At 44.4% G+C, this 16838-nt stretch overlaps 1 protein-coding gene across 3 annotated transcripts in view; it reads left to right on the top strand.

Moving 5' to 3' along the window:
• MBTPS1 (membrane bound transcription factor peptidase, site 1) overlaps nt 1–16838 on the top strand; it is a 1184166-nt gene that overhangs the window by 513908 nt on the left and 653420 nt on the right. For all 3 annotated transcript variants that reach the window (XM_069604782.1, XM_069604783.1, XM_069604784.1), the window contains one exon: nt 9020–9136. In XM_069604782.1, coding sequence (XP_069460883.1) covers nt 9020–9136 — 117 coding nt within the window. The remainder of the gene's footprint in view (nt 1–9019; nt 9137–16838) is intronic.

Raw genomic sequence — 16838 nt, 5'->3', positions numbered from 1 at the left:
CACGCAGAACTCAAGCCACACCTCTCAGCTTGTCAACAACAGCAGCAATCAGTAACAGAGGCCGCCTCCGAGTTCTATCTTCTCTGCAGCTCTACTTCATTGGGTTACGCGTAAATAGGCACACACGCATCCACCAATCGCAATGAAGACGCCATCATCCAACTCTCACTCCTGTACAACACTTGAAATGTACCGTTACACATTTACAGTACAAATATTGTGCCATTCCAAAGTACATCCAGTACAAAGTCCGATGAAAGTATGCACAGTTTCTCCATCTCTATACATCCACGTAGCCTGGATGTGGCACGTGTAATCCTGAAAGTACCGCGTAATGCACTACCTTTTTGTGATAGTGAGGGGCGGGGGGTGGTAAACAATATCAAACTGGGTTGGGGATTCAGTTTTCCATCGTAGATGTATAAAGGTTTATATTTTTATTTATTTGACGTGCGCACAAGCAACTTTATTTTGTATTTTCTCTTTATATTTGTTTGTTTACCTCTCGTCACATTTTTACCACATTACGGTCAATGCTTCTTGCACAGTGTAAAAGAAAACGGCATTGCCAATGGCGCACAAATAAATGCCATTTCTACGGAACCACTGCGAATTTTGCGACCTCATGGTGGGCGGAGAACATGCCAGCAGTCTGCATAAACTCGCGCATAATTCTGTTTATAGCACACCTTCCAACCTCTGGCTGGGGACAAATTACACCGTCATGGACCCATTCTCCTCTTGGTGTTATGCATGAGAACGACCTTGGCAGTAGGAAAAATATGCATCACTGCGGTCAGCAACCTCTTCAGGTGACGGATTAATCGCCCACACGAAATGTAACCCAAATGTAGACTTCCATAGTGCACCACGACAAAGTCAACGTTTGTGACGGACGCCAAATATCTGCAACGGCGAACCATCCCGCCAAACTGCAGTCACCCTGACAGGCCCAGAAAGCGTCCACTCCTTCCATCCCAAAATTGCCAGCAACGCCTCTTTGCACACAGCACCTGTGCAGATGGCGCACAAAGGTATCACCGACGATGGGCACTGTGCGTCTCTCCATCTCGACCACCCTCACGACACAGTATTGGGACAAAATGGGACTGCTTCTTCCGTGAACCACGCCCTTAACTCCTAATTGCCCATTTCCCACAATTCCATTTCCCTTCCCACCCTGCTCAGAATGGCAGGAGGTGCACGTTATCTTTCCCATCTACAGTGAGGGCCACAGCCCATTAAAGCTCAGACAATACTTCTTCTCTTTTCACAGTCACTTTTTGCAGAACTCCCCCATTGGGTGGTGTTAAATTTTCAAACACGCATGCAGCAATTACATTAAAAAACCTCTGCATTGCACACTTTAATTTCTATACACCACTCCATATTTACCATTAAACACTCTCAGTACACGTTCCGTTTCATTGCAAAGACCCTCCACCAGAAACGTCTACTAAAGCATGCACGATTACAGCACCCACAAGATCCTAAAACGCACCCGCACACCTTTGGCCATGCACACAACATTGCAACCCTTTCCACACCCACCACAACACTATACATTCAAGCAAGCAACCATGTGGCCACCTAACATGCACAAACAACATAAGTAGCAGCAATTCTACCTTACTCCCCCACAACATAAAACACCCATTCACGAAAACGTGTCACACTTGGCAGAATCCACAAACCTACCACAGCCTGCACCACCCCTACGTGCTGCCATTCAGAAAGTATTGTGTCACTGGCAACCTATGCACAACAGCTTCACAATATTGGGCCTTCTTCAATAAATCTGCAGAGTAACCAACCACATGTAAGATGCACTTCAACCATACCCACTTCCATACTCGCATTACGTAGTTAGTTTAGTTTTAGTTACGTATTTATAACGCCCTTTAACACCCAGAGGTTTCTAAGCGCGGACCCGGGGATCGAACCTGTTGTTGCTTCGTGTCGTCTTGCTTCCAAGATGCGCACGCTGCCGCTGAGCTATCCTCCCGGGACAACGTACACACTGTACCCTTTGGCCACACTGCACAACTTCTCACTGCACCATCTTCTGCCCCACACCAAATACTGTAGCATGTTGCAACTATCACCACAACCATGGAATGCACAATATACGCTTTGCAACACCCACTCTCCAAAGATCACCACCCTGTGCCTCATGCACTGTCAAACCTGCATTGCTCCAGTGGGTGTGCTCCTTGCACACATTCCCTGCACCATAATGCAATTGTGCATGTCAGCATGTCATCAACTACCACTATGTACATACAAACCACTAACCAACCTCTACACCGCAATGGACATGCACAGCGTTGCATGCAACAGTTACCATAATGTATAAACATTGCACTGTCTCCGGCACCCCTACGCCCTTTCATTCACATACTACTGTCTTACCCAATTCCACTCCGAAGGTATTGGCTCACTGCCAACTTAACCATAAAATGTTTACAACATTGCCCATACTGCAAGCATTGTGCACACAGCACACTATCCAAGCACATATAAGCTGCCCTTCAACCATACCCTCTACCATAATGACAGTATGCAAACACTGCACCCAGTGTCCACACTGTGCGACTTTTCACTGCAGCATCTCCAACCACAGCACACTGCCATGGAGCTATGCTTCAACAAATTGCAACAGTTACCATAATGTACAAACAAACCGCTCTCTCCTGCCTCCCTGTGCACTTTAAATCACATTCTATGGGCGTACCCACTTCCATTCACAAAGTATTGTGCCACTGCCAACCTATCCACATTCTGTTTGCAACACTGGCCTATAACGGCGGAAATGTGCTCCACAACCATTCCTTGCATGTCACCACTCTCTGATGCACATTCAAAAATGCATTACTGCCGTGGGTGTCCTCAAGGCCTAGGTTCTTGAGTGCAATTGTCTAGGCCTTGAACACAGCCACAGCAACGTGATGCCACCATGCATGTCACCATGTCAGCAACTATGACAATCCACGTACAACCCACTGCCCCCAGCACTCCTACCCAACCTGTACACCGCCACGGCGCTATGCAGCAACAAATTGCAACAGTTAACATAGCGCCCATGTGGGCAGCTACCATTATGCCGAAACATAACATACGTAGGTAGCGGTACCCACAAACGCACCACAGCCTCCACCACCCCTACCCACAGCCATTCACAAAGTATTGCGTCACTAACCCCTACCACCCCTTCTAAGGACACCCCAAACCTATTCACACTTTAGACGCAACTACATACACTGGATAAAGAACAATGACCACTAATCCCATCCTACCCATCCCCGTTACCTACCTCTAAATATGTATACTTGTAAATCTGCATACCTTTGTCTTTATCGTGACTGCTGTAACTTTCCTTGATCCGATTGTAACTATTGTAATTACTGTAATGCATTGTAACGTGTAACTAAGCTGTGAATAACCTTGTTTGCTCCTGCGCCCTCATACCCTTGGGCTTGGTGCGCAATACAAATGAATAAACTAAACTAACCACAACATTTTCACAACATTGGGCCTACTTCAACAAATCTGCACACAGCATAGGCCTTGAACACACCCAAAGCAACGTAATGCCACCATGCATGTCACCATGTCTCCAATTATGACCATCCACATACACACCACTGCCACCAGCACTCCTACCCAACCTGCGCACCGCCATGCTGCTATGCAGCAACAGATTGCAACAGTTAACATAATGTACAAAGAAAACACTCTCTCCTGCACTTTTTTTCACTTACTATGGGCGTACCCACTTCCATTCACAAACTGTCACTGCCAACCTACCCACATTCTGTTTGCAACACTGGCCCTACTGCAAGCAATCTGCACACACCAAACTAGGCAAGCACCACCCTGTACCGAATGCAGAGTGAAACATGCGTTCCTGCGGTGGGTATGTTGCAGCCCTACGCTCTTGCGTGTATGCCCTACAGCCTTCGCCCATGCACCCAATAGTGTAATACTTTCATAGACCCACTGCATCTTAATTCACCCATGCATGCCACCATGTGCCCAACTACCGCATTCCATCCACAGTGAACAGCCACCCGTGCTCCCACCCAACCTATGTCATGTGCAATTCACTTCCCTTCTGCAATTAACCTGCCATCACTCACCACGAAAAGAGGATGCCGCAAACAGGTCGCGGCAGAAGCTATGGGGCCGTTATGACATCTGCCTCCAATCTCCACACAAAGTACTCGCCTACATATGTCACATGAACCACTTCTCCCTCCCTTATTGCCGCCAACACATTCCGTATTGTACATTTTTCAGACCCTTCCGCCGCCGCACTGCCCTCCGATTCACCATGGCGGCTTTCCCAAAAAATCTTGACGCACACCATGCTTCCCTCCATCCAACCACCGGCCACGTCCAAACTTTTCTGACAGCACGTCGTACCGCGAGCCAATGACACTTCTGTCCGTGGAGCGGAACCAGATATCACACATTTTTTGGGATGTACATTTCAGTTCTTTGCAACAAAAGTACTGGTCTGATTTCCATCAAACACACGAAAGCACGCTTTCTGACCCAAGCCCCCGCTCCTGCCGCACATTTGGTGAAAATCCATCCAGCCGTTCGGCCTACATCCATGCACAAAGTTTTTCCCCATTCAGTCTATGCATAAAAAAAAATGTGATGCCCCCCTATAACTTTGCCCACCCCCCCGCACAAAACCTCGCCCAAATTCAAAGCCGACCATATACTTTTTTGCAAAGTTTGGTGAGGATTCATCCAGGGGGAGCGAAGTTATAAGCCGCTGAAAAAGTGCTCTTCCTATGAGTTTAGCAACTTAACCATAACTACTCGGCCACTAGTGTTGTAGTTCTAAAAAAAACAAAAAACCTAAGGGAGACATGTAGAAAGACCGAAGCACTCAAGACCTTACTGCTTTTGGTAAAAAGTTTATTTCTTTATGCAAAATATAAGTGCATCAAATATAAAACAGTGAACATAGAATACATATTGGTGTCTAGAACTTTGCTAAGATCTGAATCTGTCAGAAGCATTTTCCAATGTTTATGCATTATTGATTTAATTTCTTTGGCTCGATGATTGAAGCCTGTGATAAATCTAATTTTATCTTCCTTGTTTTTATCTTTTGGTCTAAACGGATCTATTCTTGTCAGCTGTTCAGCTTTACCAAAGCACTCTGCCACCGTGCATTTGGCGTAGCCTCTATTAATGAACCTCTGGCAGAATGCATTTTAATAGAGGTGAAAGGAAGCTGCTGCTCTTTGTCTCTCTCCTTTTAAACATCGCCCTTTGGGGCGAATTGGCACAATGCTGACAATCATGTCAGCAGAATGCCAATATGAAAGTAATCGCGCACTTGCGCTTTGTATCCCCGAAATTAAAAGATATGAGGCACACTGGGGGGACTGGCATGTACGACCCCTTTCATCCCATGTATTAATATTATTTGCAGTATTTGGTGCGTTTAGGGTACTTTACATCCGTGGTCATAATGATTAAACATTTTCAAGATGGTGGCATTATTTGACTGCATCAGCTAATCACCTTGAGGTCATGTGATTTTAGCACACACGGGACTTAGAGGGTGGAGAATGCCGCTCTGGCCAGTGTTAATGTTCACGTGGTATCAGTACAAATTGATTATATCAGCCTGAGAAAGCTTGTGATAATGAGCGGAACGTGTGGCGTTTTCCACCTGGATGGCTGAGTGTTTTTAAATGACTTGGCCTGTCATGTTGGTGAATATGTATTCTATGTTAACTGTTTTATATATGATGCACTTATATTTTGAATAAAGAAATTTACTTTTTACCAAACGCAGTAAGGTCTGCCCACTTGTTTTTGTTCACTGACCCAGGTCAGGTGATTTTGTTCACTGACAGTCTAATAAAATTCTAAAGGTGCTATATATCTAGACGTTAACCTTGTCATATGTTCAAGTTCTTTCCTTGGGGTTTGGTCTCTGCTCATAGTGCACATACATGGGGAAATAAGCAGGCCTCAAACACACAATTCATTTGTATACAGGAAGATAAACTTGAATGTTATTAACATTTTCTGATGATGCTGTTTCTTTCTTACTTTAGTTTTCCTGTTTGTGCCTCTGATTTGTATGCATTGTGGGTCTTCATATGTATTGTTTGTACTAGCACAAGTGTGCAGTAAGTCTTGAATTGTTAGCTAATTAGTACATGTTTAACATTACTCAAAACTCTGATAAGGTAGCATTCATTATTGTACTATCCAAAATTACAAGATGATAAATATTGTACTTTGCCTATGTTTATGTACAATCAGGTTCCTGTATTAACAACAACACTCCAATACAATGTTTAGATGAGTACATTCTTTAATAGATGAAGCAGTTCATGATAAGTCTCCCGATCATCCCTGACATCTTGTTACCAACATTATAAACACAACCCCTTTAAAGGACTTAATCAACATTAATTTCACACGTGATAATGATTTCCTGGGTGTTAGTCTTAGCAGTGCACGGTGGTGGCGCGAGTTAAAGTTGCTTAGCTTACCATAACTGGCGAATTTCTGGTGGTTTTCGGCTTTACTTTTAACCATAACGTCCCTCCGACAACGCTTTTTCATTGAATTTCATGGGTTTTTACCAGTGCATGCAATTTTCCTACAACTTACTAATATCATACTTATCCCAATATAGCAACATTTTTGTCCAATTTTCATGTTAAAACTCTGCCATTTCCCACCTTCTACCATAATTTGTAACACTTATGTACACTTTTTGAAACTTTTTCCACTGTTTTTGCGTCTGCGAACGTCTGACGTCATCGCGGACCTTCCGAACAGTGCCACGTGGCCATGCACTTGCGCGCGGCATGATGTGTCCGTAAACGCGTCCACACTTCGTGATCGCGGCAGTGCTTTGAGGCCAGTTCAGAACTGCATTTTCTACTGATCTAGGAACTTTCAAACTTAAAATGTACCATTGCACAGCTCCTACATCTATTCTTACTTATTATCCATTAACAATCCAGTACAAAGCACATACTTGGAAGAATTTTAGCAAAACTGCTATTTATCTTAAAAATGAAATCAGCTATTGCGACCCCTCCTCCCCAGGAGCCACCACCAGCTGGAGAACCAACACAACAAAAAAGTGTGTTACTTCTAAAGACAATGAAGAGGACCAAGAAGATGAGGTAGAGGAAGTGCTTACCTCTAGCACCCAGAGAGAATCATGGGTGGGGTAGTAACATTTTCCCCTGTCCCTCCCTATTAGTGCTTGGTGCCTCTTCCCTCATTTCCCTCCCCACCTTACGTTCTAACCTCTCCTGCAAAAAGTAAAATGCATCAAAAAACAAAAGAAAGGTTCCTTTTAGGAACCACCTTTTACAGTAAAAAAAAAGAAAATCTTATAGACTCCATCTACTTTACATTTCTCAGTAAAGTACATAGACTCGATAAGATTTTCCAACATTTCCATTAGCATTTTGTGTTATGCCAATAGGAATAATGTGGCTTTCATCCCCCGTTCCAGAGACTGGAACGGGGGGGGGGGTTAACGGCCCGGCAGCCCAAGTTAGTGGCCAAAGCGAAGGCAGATAACGAGGGCTCCGGACTGTTATCCCTCATTCCAGCCCCTGCAATGGGGTATGAAAGCCATTAGCTTCAGAGGCATGGATGTAAATAATAAAACTGAGCTGCCGCTCGCCTCTTGTGCTCCTAAATTGCGGTCTTCAGACCGTAGCCATGCATGATGCAATGCATTGGTTTTTTAATTTGATATTAGATCTGTGAGCCGAATGATTACTCATTTCAAAAGGTGCAAACAGGAGTTGAATTTGATCAGAAATGTATAAGAATGGAAATGTTTAAACATATATGTTTTAATAGCTTAAAGTAAACGAGCAGAAACCAGCCTGATGTAACCTGTAGAATATGGCCATCAGTTTTTAAACCTAATGTAGGAGAATATTATGGTCACTGGTCACATGATCGGAGGTAGTAGGTGTTCATTTCCTGTTAAACGATAGATGGTTTGGAAGCCTTAGGTTGTTAATAGAGCCTGAAGAAGTACCTGAGTTGGTACGGAACGTGTGGCAGTAACACTACGGCTGTGGAGCCTAGCAACATTTCAGTAAATCCATGCTGACTTGTATGATTTTAAAATGTTTTATATGAAATAAGTTATTTTTTAGCACAAAGTTTGGGACTGAGTGCTTTTGCTGTAAACTGCAAGGTGGTGGTGTGTTTGGCATGTAATCGCGCTCCACTAATTGCGGCGTTGTTGTGTGCTATACATATACGTATATGTGTGTATATGTGTGTGTATATATATATATATATATATATATATATATATAGTGTAATTTTCTATAGCTGTACTGTGTGGAGACACCTTTGTGTGCTGATGCAAGTGATTTGTATTTCACAAGCTCCCCTCACGTTTACCATTTTGAGTTGAGTTTTGACTAACTTGGTGGAAACCCTGCATGCCTACTTCTGGTTAGTCTTCCTGAGTTGCTCGCCGCAGGACTGCAGCAAAACCTCCTAACAAGGACCAAGGTTACTCATCTGTAGAGTCGTTTTTTATTTACAGCATGCTGAACTGTTCTCATTCACACTTACCCGGCCTACATTCCCACAGCTCAAAGGACAATTAAGATACTTTCCTACTGGTTGACTATTGTATGGGAGCTGCAATATTATCAGGCCATGGTTGGAGACTGCCCCACACATGCTTTGGTGGTGGGGGGGGATGGTGTTGTCCAAAAGGTGGTGATATTCCCACATGATTGCACAAATGCTTCCCTAAGCCTGCAGCACGTGCTCGTCAAGTCGTCAATTTCCACAGTGGGCTAGCAGTTGCAATTTCTTTACAATGCACTGAGTTTGCTGTATGCATTTATTTTTCTGTTTTTAAACAGATTGCAATTCAATGTGGGACTGATGAGCAACAAGCAGTGTTAATGTGGCCAATGTATTATAAGTAACTGAGGTTTTCAAAATTAGTTAAAACTGCGTATTTTCTTATTTGCAGGTCTCCTATACATCTTGGTTCTTGGATGCCTTTAATTATGCCATCTTAAAGAAGATAGATGTTTTGAACCTTAGTATTGGAGGACCAGACTTCATGGATCACCCCTTTGTTGATAAGGTTTGTATGCAATGCTCTCTCAAAAAATATGCTGATTGTTTCTACCCTCAACTGAAAGCTAGAAAGAAAAATAAAATCGATTATCAGCTGGCAGGCTAGTGATCAGGTTGGTTGATTCCAGCAAGTAATAAACAAGTTCTAGGTGAGGTAACTGATTCATTTTTTTTTTCTTCAAATAAGGTTTTCCAATGTTTCCTAAAGGTTGGTTAACACGCTTCCAGGTGTAATTCCTGTGGTAGCGAGTTGCAGTACTAAGCGGTCAAGACAATAAGTTCGCCCTTGACCTCTGGCTCTTTTAGATCTGGGAACAGGCAACAGACTGCACAAACAGTAACGTGGTTGGTGCTGAGGAGTATAGAGTTTTATTTTATCCTTGAGATAAATAGGGGCGTTGCCAAAGACACACCTTTGGGCCACTGAGAGTGCCTTGAAACTAATTCTTGCTGCCACACTCAATCAGTGAAGTCCCTTTCTGGCCTGCGTGATGTGTTCTCTCCTTGGAATAACACAAACAACACGAACTGCATCAGTTTGTAGTGTTTGAGGTCTCTTTAGTATATGAATTGCTCCAATCAGGTGAGCCTTACAGTAGGCATTACATGGCATAATTGCCCTGACTAAGGTGGCATGGTTTTTGTGGGAGAGAAATGGGTTAGCATGCCTTAACACTTTCAGGTGTTACTGAGCGTTCCCTACAATACCGACTACCTGTGAATCGGAGCTTAGTGAAGCATCAATATATACTCCCAATGTTTTAACTTTGGTCAAGATCTTTATCTGGTTGTTTCAATGGTCAGATGAGAGTAATCCGGATGTAGCTTAGATCTTGCTTGCGTGGACCCAAAGATCAACAGCACAGTCTTGTCTATATTTAAGCAGAGCTATTTTTGAGCCATCTATCTTTTATCAAGATCATAGATGTTCATTAGCCTAGTTGAGTCGGATATGTAAATGCCACTTGGTTCCATAAGGAGCTGGGTGTCATCAGCATAGTTGGAAAAGTTGACATCATAATTGGTGAGGAGATCAGCGACCTGAGATATAAATTAAACCAGGTCGGAGACAAGCAGGCACCTTGTGGAACTCCAAAGTGTTTTTGCTCTGGGCTTGAGGAGACATCTCCCCAGAACACACGTGACCTCATATTGCTCAGAAAAGAATTATTCCAATTCACTGCCTAACTAGAACACTCCCTATAGGTGGTTAGGCAGTCGAGCAAGAACCCGTGATCAACAAAATAGAAACCGGATGATAAGTCTAGCAAAATGAGTAAACCAGATTTGCTCTTTTCCATGAGATTCAGCATATGCGTTTGGAGCTCAAGTAAGGCACTTTCAGTTGCATGGTGAGCACGAAAGCCATATTCTTTGGGATGAAAGATATTAACATTTTACAATGTTGGAGCTGGGCTGTAGCTAATTTGTCAATGACTTTCAGCAGGAAGAGAGCGAGTTTGTCATAGGGTGCAGATTACTCAGATTTTTTGGGCATGAGCCAGGTTTTTTGGTCTGTGGTGCTACGGCTACATGTTTAATAATGTCTGGTACATTGCCGTGATAGAGAGGAGTTAGCAAAGCGAATCGGAACAAAAAAAACATTTGGGGATTTTGTAGAATAAGTTTAGAAGAGACTATCTCGCCTGGGCACATAGATTTAGGGGCGCATAGATTTAAGCACCATGAGCATCTCATCCTTCGATATGTGACTAAAGGAGAAAGGGGGAATCTGTTAACTTTTCATTCGGATAGGTTCGCATCGGGATGTCGGTAATGCCCTTCATAAGATGGAATATTTTAGTGTGGACGATTTCTATTTTCTTAGCGAAAGCCTGCTGCACCACATTATTCCTCAGCAGTAGGCGGTGTGGACAAGGCCTGAAGTTTGGGTTTTTCATAGTTTCTATAAACTTTGAATAATTCCTTGGAGTTTTTCTGTGCGGCCTCAATTTCTTGATTGTAAGCATTTTGTTTTGCCTCATAAACGAGATTTTTATATGCCTTTTGTAGAGATTGAATTTTTCCTTGTTCTCCTTAGTATGAGTTATTCTCCATCTACGTTCCGCCTTTTTTTTTCTCCCTTTTTTTAGAAGCCAGGACGGGAGTGTACCATAACGGTTTACACGCCCCTTGGATTTAAGAGGAGCCACTGTATCCAGAAAGTCATTTCATGTATTGTTGTACAGCTTTACCAACATTTTAGGGAGATCGGTGTCTGATTTAAGAGCCATCACCTGATTGAGAGATTGTTCTAAGTCAACGGAATTATCCTTTTTAAGTTTCTGCTGACGATCCTTTTTGGCTGATTATGCACCTTAAGAGGCTTGTTGTGGAGACCTATGTTACACTCTACAAAGTAATAGTCAGACCATGGGCAAGGTCTAGGGTTTGTAATTTTCTTTGTGATGTTTCTGGTGACAACCCAATCCAGGATGTTACCACCTGAGTGAGTTGACTCCGTGTTAAGGACGAGGCGATCTAAATGTTTAAGATGGCTTCCAAACTTATGAGCATCCTTGTCCTCTGGATTACCCAGCCAGTGATTTATGTCTCCAAATAGAATTGTAGAGCAGTTAGGTTTAATAACTGGGGCAAGTAGATGTGTCAATTCTTCTATAAAGGTTGGCATAGACTCAGGGAGGCAGTAAATCATTAAGCAGCTCATAGAATATTTCTCATTAGGAAGGAACTTTAGGTGCATGATTTCACAATTTCGAGTCGATGGGGCATTCAAAAACATGTAGGCAAGATTTTATCAAAAAAGCCACGCCTCCGCTGATACCTTGGGCACGATTTTCCCCCACAAAAGTATATCCTGGAGGAGTGGCCAAGCATATCTCGGGACCACAGGAGTCATTAAGCCAGGTCACAGTTACACACATTATTATAGCCACATCCTCGTCCTGAATATTTATCACGTATATCCATGGCATGCTTGCTAAGCAACCTAGTGTTTAGCCCTGGGTGGGTCAGGCTTTTTACCCTTTAATTCAACACTACTGGGGTTTTCAGTGTTAACTTCTGTGGAATGTTCTCTGTCTGTGGGTGGGTTGACTATGCCGTCATACATTTGACTGTACATCCCTATTTGAACACCCGCTTGGCATTCAACTGTAAATGTGTTGATTGTGCTGACTGGACTGGCAGCCAGATCGCTAGGGATTGGGCTAGATAGCATCGGGAGATAGTCTGTGTTTAAGGCAGGCATTTTATGCACTCTGCTTGTGGGGAAGGAGAGGCTTCCTGGAGCCTCTCGGTAAGATGGGCAAATAAGGGTAAATACTTGTAATATCTTCTCAGAGGCCTTAGGCTTTAGTAGTCCATCCCTATGTAGTTATTCGTGTCTCAGAGTCAGTTTGGAGGGTCAAACAAGCAAAGCATAAGCTGTAGAAAGTCCAAAAGTTCCAGAGGACGTTTTCAGTAGTAAGTAAGTACACTCTTTGTTGGGGGGAGGGAGGGGGAAGATTGGGCAAATGTGTATGGGCAAACTCCCAAACACACACATCCGCATTCCAGAAACACAGGAGCAGCAAAGCGGCTCTAGGTTAGTTCTACCAGGGGGGTCCCACAGTACCTTAGATGTGAAGAAGAGGTTGCTGCACGATGCAGCAGACCTGGACACAGCATTCTTGGTTGGGCAGATGAAAGAAGGGACACTGGAATGGATCTTGCAGAAGTTTAGTGAAGAGGCTTCAGACAAAGGATTCTTTGTGCTTCTGTGATTTTGGTGCCCTTTTCAAAGCACCAGCTAAGAACGATTACCGCCCAGTCGATTTATCTCGCTTTCTCGCTTCGGCACTCTGGTGAGGGGACTTCAAGGAATGGAATCTTGCCTCTGGAGGTCTGGAAGGAGTCCACCAAAGTTTCGGGAGGATTCGATCTTCTGAAAGGCGATGCACTGTGTTAGGACAGTTTTTCAGAAGTCCAACTAAGGGCATAGTTGTTGTGAAGTGCTTGTCTGAGTCTGCTGTAGCTGTCATGTGTTTGGTGATGTCCTCTGAGTGTCTAGTGGAATGTTGATGGATGAGTGAGAGAATGCTTTGTTGAGTGTTCTGTTTAGAGTCAGTTGGTCCCTCCTTCCCTGGGTGATGGGTGCCGGTGATTGTCTTATTCCTGATGTCCTAGTCTTGTTAACTTGTAACCTATGAGCTGGAAGTAAACTTATGAAGAAGTATCTAAAGCAAGTGTGGACATTGCTACTTTACATTGGCGACGAGGATTTCTAAAAAGAACCCTGGTGCAAGGAAACCTGGAAAGACTGGAAAGACTAAAGAGGACTGCTGCGGGGGGTGCAGGAGACATCAGGACCAGATGGCAACCATGGACTACACCGCCCCAAGTAAGAAACCCCATCACCCAGGGCGGATTTGGGAGGTCGATGTGTGGATCACAATAGTTAAGACCGGCAGCCCATAGGTTATTGGGAGTGCTGGATCATGGACAAGTGAAGTTGGAAGTGATCCTTGGACATTAGAAGTTGTGAGAAGCTTAGGGACATATGTGGGAAGCGGTCCATTTAAGGTCGGTGTTCCTGTATTTATTAAGCCGACAGAAGGGTGTGTCTGTACTTATTTGTACAGCCCAGTAAAAAGGAGCCCATAGTAATTGGGAGTGCTAAGTCATGAGACATTATAAACATGAATGTGTCCCTGGGCATAATTAGTTTTATAAACATGCTGCATCAAGAACATGTTGAAAAGGCCTGCCCGGATGTATTTACTGAAGGTAGAAACTGACTTTGCATGTCATTGGACCAGGTGTGAAGTAGTGTGCATTGTTTGAAAAACACAGTAGCTCGTGGCCAAACAGACCGTTAGTCATCCGGCTGTGCGGAGCTATTAAGCCTTTGGTTACCTGTCTGGAAATGACGTCGGCCATCCATCAAAGGGATTTGGTTTAGCTTCGATTCTTTGAGCGTTCCAAGTGTTCTGGAGCACCATGGTCCACAGTGAAGATACGTATTACAGGATGGAGTTGAGCGAATAATATAAGACGCTCGAGTAAAGGACCCTTTTGTGGGCACGCACTGTGACGCCGTCACATGCACTGTGACGCCGTCACATGCCTACGTCTGGAAGAGTAAGCGATGTTACAGAAACCGCTGCTCTGCCTTCTCAAGTTCGGAAGGCAGCCGCGGGTGCATCAAAGAATGCCACTCCGCCTCGACTAGCGAGGCGGCTAGTAGCGGCCAACTATGAAGGGCTTTAAGGCTCCTATGGAAGTGCTTGGAATTTAGCAGGGAAAACTCATTATGGATGAAGAAAACTTCCCGTAGCCCTGTGAGGTTGTAGGCACGGCATAAAGTGTCCAGTACAGTGTATTATATATTGATAGTCCTTGCTAGATCTTTTTACTCTTATTGAAACAGATCAGTCGGTTGAAATATTATGGCAATGACTGGTTCAGTGGGCTTCACTGTCCAGTAGTGGCACACAGTCCAAGTTATAGGTCAGAACGAAGCGAGGGCCTTAACACCGGGCCCTAGTGCTATTAGCACCCTGGGTCTCCAATCCAGAAACCCGGGGTCCTGAAAATACTGACTTAAGATGGCCGCCCTGAATACGGAAGCCGGGGCTCCATGCAGGGCCCCTCTTCAATTTCGATGGCAGCCAGGAGTCCAGTATGGAGGCTGGAGGGCAAAAACAAGGAGTGGGGAGGTGAAGAAACGGAGAACGGAAGGGAGAAGATGGTGGGGTGGGGACCCAACCATCGGGCTGCTCAGAATGTTTGAGATCGTGGGATTCAACCCGCAATCCGAGCAACCCGATTTGTTCACTCCCCCACCCTGGTGCTAATATTACTTACAGAAAGCTTTAGGCATTGGGAAAAGAGTACATTACTGATGGGAGCTTTATAAATATGGAGTCTTCGGGCTAGTGACTCCCGCGAAAGTCACTAAATGGTCAGTATTTTGTTTTAAGGCCAAATGCAGTGTTATGTTTTTTAAGAACTTAGGCAACCCAATGCAAAGTCAAAAAAGAAACATCTACTGTTATAGACAAGCAGCATAGTCAAAATGTCTGCCATCATCGTAGCTTGTGGATTGTACACACTGCAACCATGTTTTGCTGTGGGCCATATGTCAGGGGGGAAATGTTGTGGGTATAGGATGGAACCTAGTGCCTGCAGGGCAGCGATCCCCACCAAGGATGACCACACAAAGACCTTTGAAGAGGTCAGATTGCAGACGGACAAACCAGATGCAGGGGGGGCGGGAGGGTGTATTTGGGGTAAGGTGTAGTTAATGTAATAGCCAGGTGATCAGTCGCAGTGGCCCTGGAGTAGTGTGCAGGAAAGCCTGGGGTATCTCCATCTCAGATGATTAAGCTAGATGTTCAGGACAGCAGTAGGTCACACATCCTACCCGGAATGGCTCTTATCCCTGAACGAGCCAAGCCAATCCAGTGAAATACTGAGTGCTCCGTCCCTTTTTTTATGGCCCTTTCGTCTCTATGGACCATGAGGCAAGGACAAATAGTGGCAGTTATGCAGACATAGACTCAGTTTGAGCCACAAAGGCACTCTTGGTTTGAGCTTAAGCCAGTCTTAACTGAATGAAGGTGCTGAATTTTCCATTGCCCAAATCATGGGTGTGCCACAGTATTAGGAGGTTTGGCTGTTCATCCCCGACTGGCTGGCTGCCAAAATGTGAATGCGGCATTCCTGTGAGTTTGAGCTGGTTTGGACTGCTCCTGCTTGAATCGGTATATTGGTGGTCCATGTCTGTACCCGAGATCCATTTTGGAACACACTTGAAGACTGATGGTGAGATGGGTTGCTGCTGAGAACCCTGTTGGGGCCATAATGTCTGTGCGCCTGGTTCTGTTTCTCTGCATCCGTGCATCTCTGTGCAAGTGGAACTCCTTGCCTGTGGCTCTTCCTATGCTTTTCCATCCTTCCTTACAGGATTCTCTCTGGCCGGCCTCGCTGGATTTCTTGCATGCAGCTCCTGTGAAATCCTTCTGGCCCTGGTGCTTAAAGGTGGGAGACCCTCTGCTGTGCTGGCCTACTTGCTACTCTTCCCTCAGCTCATCAGGGTTGCTTCAAGTCATGGCCGTCTTCATAGGACTATTCCTGCTACCTGGCAGAGTCCTGGTTCTCACTAGAGCTTCATGTGACCCGTACTGGGCCCTCTTTGTACTTATGCTGCAGTGTTCTCTTCCTTGTGGATCATATCATGGGTATCTTCCTCGCCTAGGATCTTGCTGTATCCTGGGTTCAAGTCGCACCAACCAGAGACCCGAGCTGGTGCTTGCCAAACCTAAATCTGACCCTGAAACTTGAATGTATGTGCACCCACAGTTCCTGGACCCTTTTTTAAAAAATTTTTTTTTATTTTATATCAGCCAGCATTGGTAGTACTTTTCCTTGTGCCCTTGGACTCTGATCCCATGGTTGGTTGACCCCTCCTAGCTCTCCTGACGCAAGTGTTTTTTCTTTGGTTCAACCATCTGGGCTGCTCGTATCAGTAGTTCTCTAGGGACAATATCCATATACTTGCCAGTGGTTACATGTCATTATAACTAATGAAAAAATGAATACAAAATAACTAATCCCAAAATAACTAACTTAATTTTTGTTTTTGGGGGGGTTCCCCACCCAAAGCACCCACTTTTTAAAAATGTTACCCTACCGCCAAAACCACAATTCCCTCTCCAACCCCATTTTTAATTTTTTTTCAAAAATTGTTATTTTGGAATTGGTTA

The sequence above is a fragment of the Ambystoma mexicanum genome, chromosome 1p, assembly GCF_040938575.1.
Source record: "Ambystoma mexicanum isolate Mex_15411 chromosome 1p, UKY_AmexF1_1, whole genome shotgun sequence".
In the NCBI taxonomy this organism is placed as follows: Eukaryota; Metazoa; Chordata; class Amphibia; order Caudata; family Ambystomatidae; genus Ambystoma; species Ambystoma mexicanum.
Note: the sequence above shows the minus strand (reverse complement) of the source record. Positions and strands in the feature narration are given on the sequence as shown.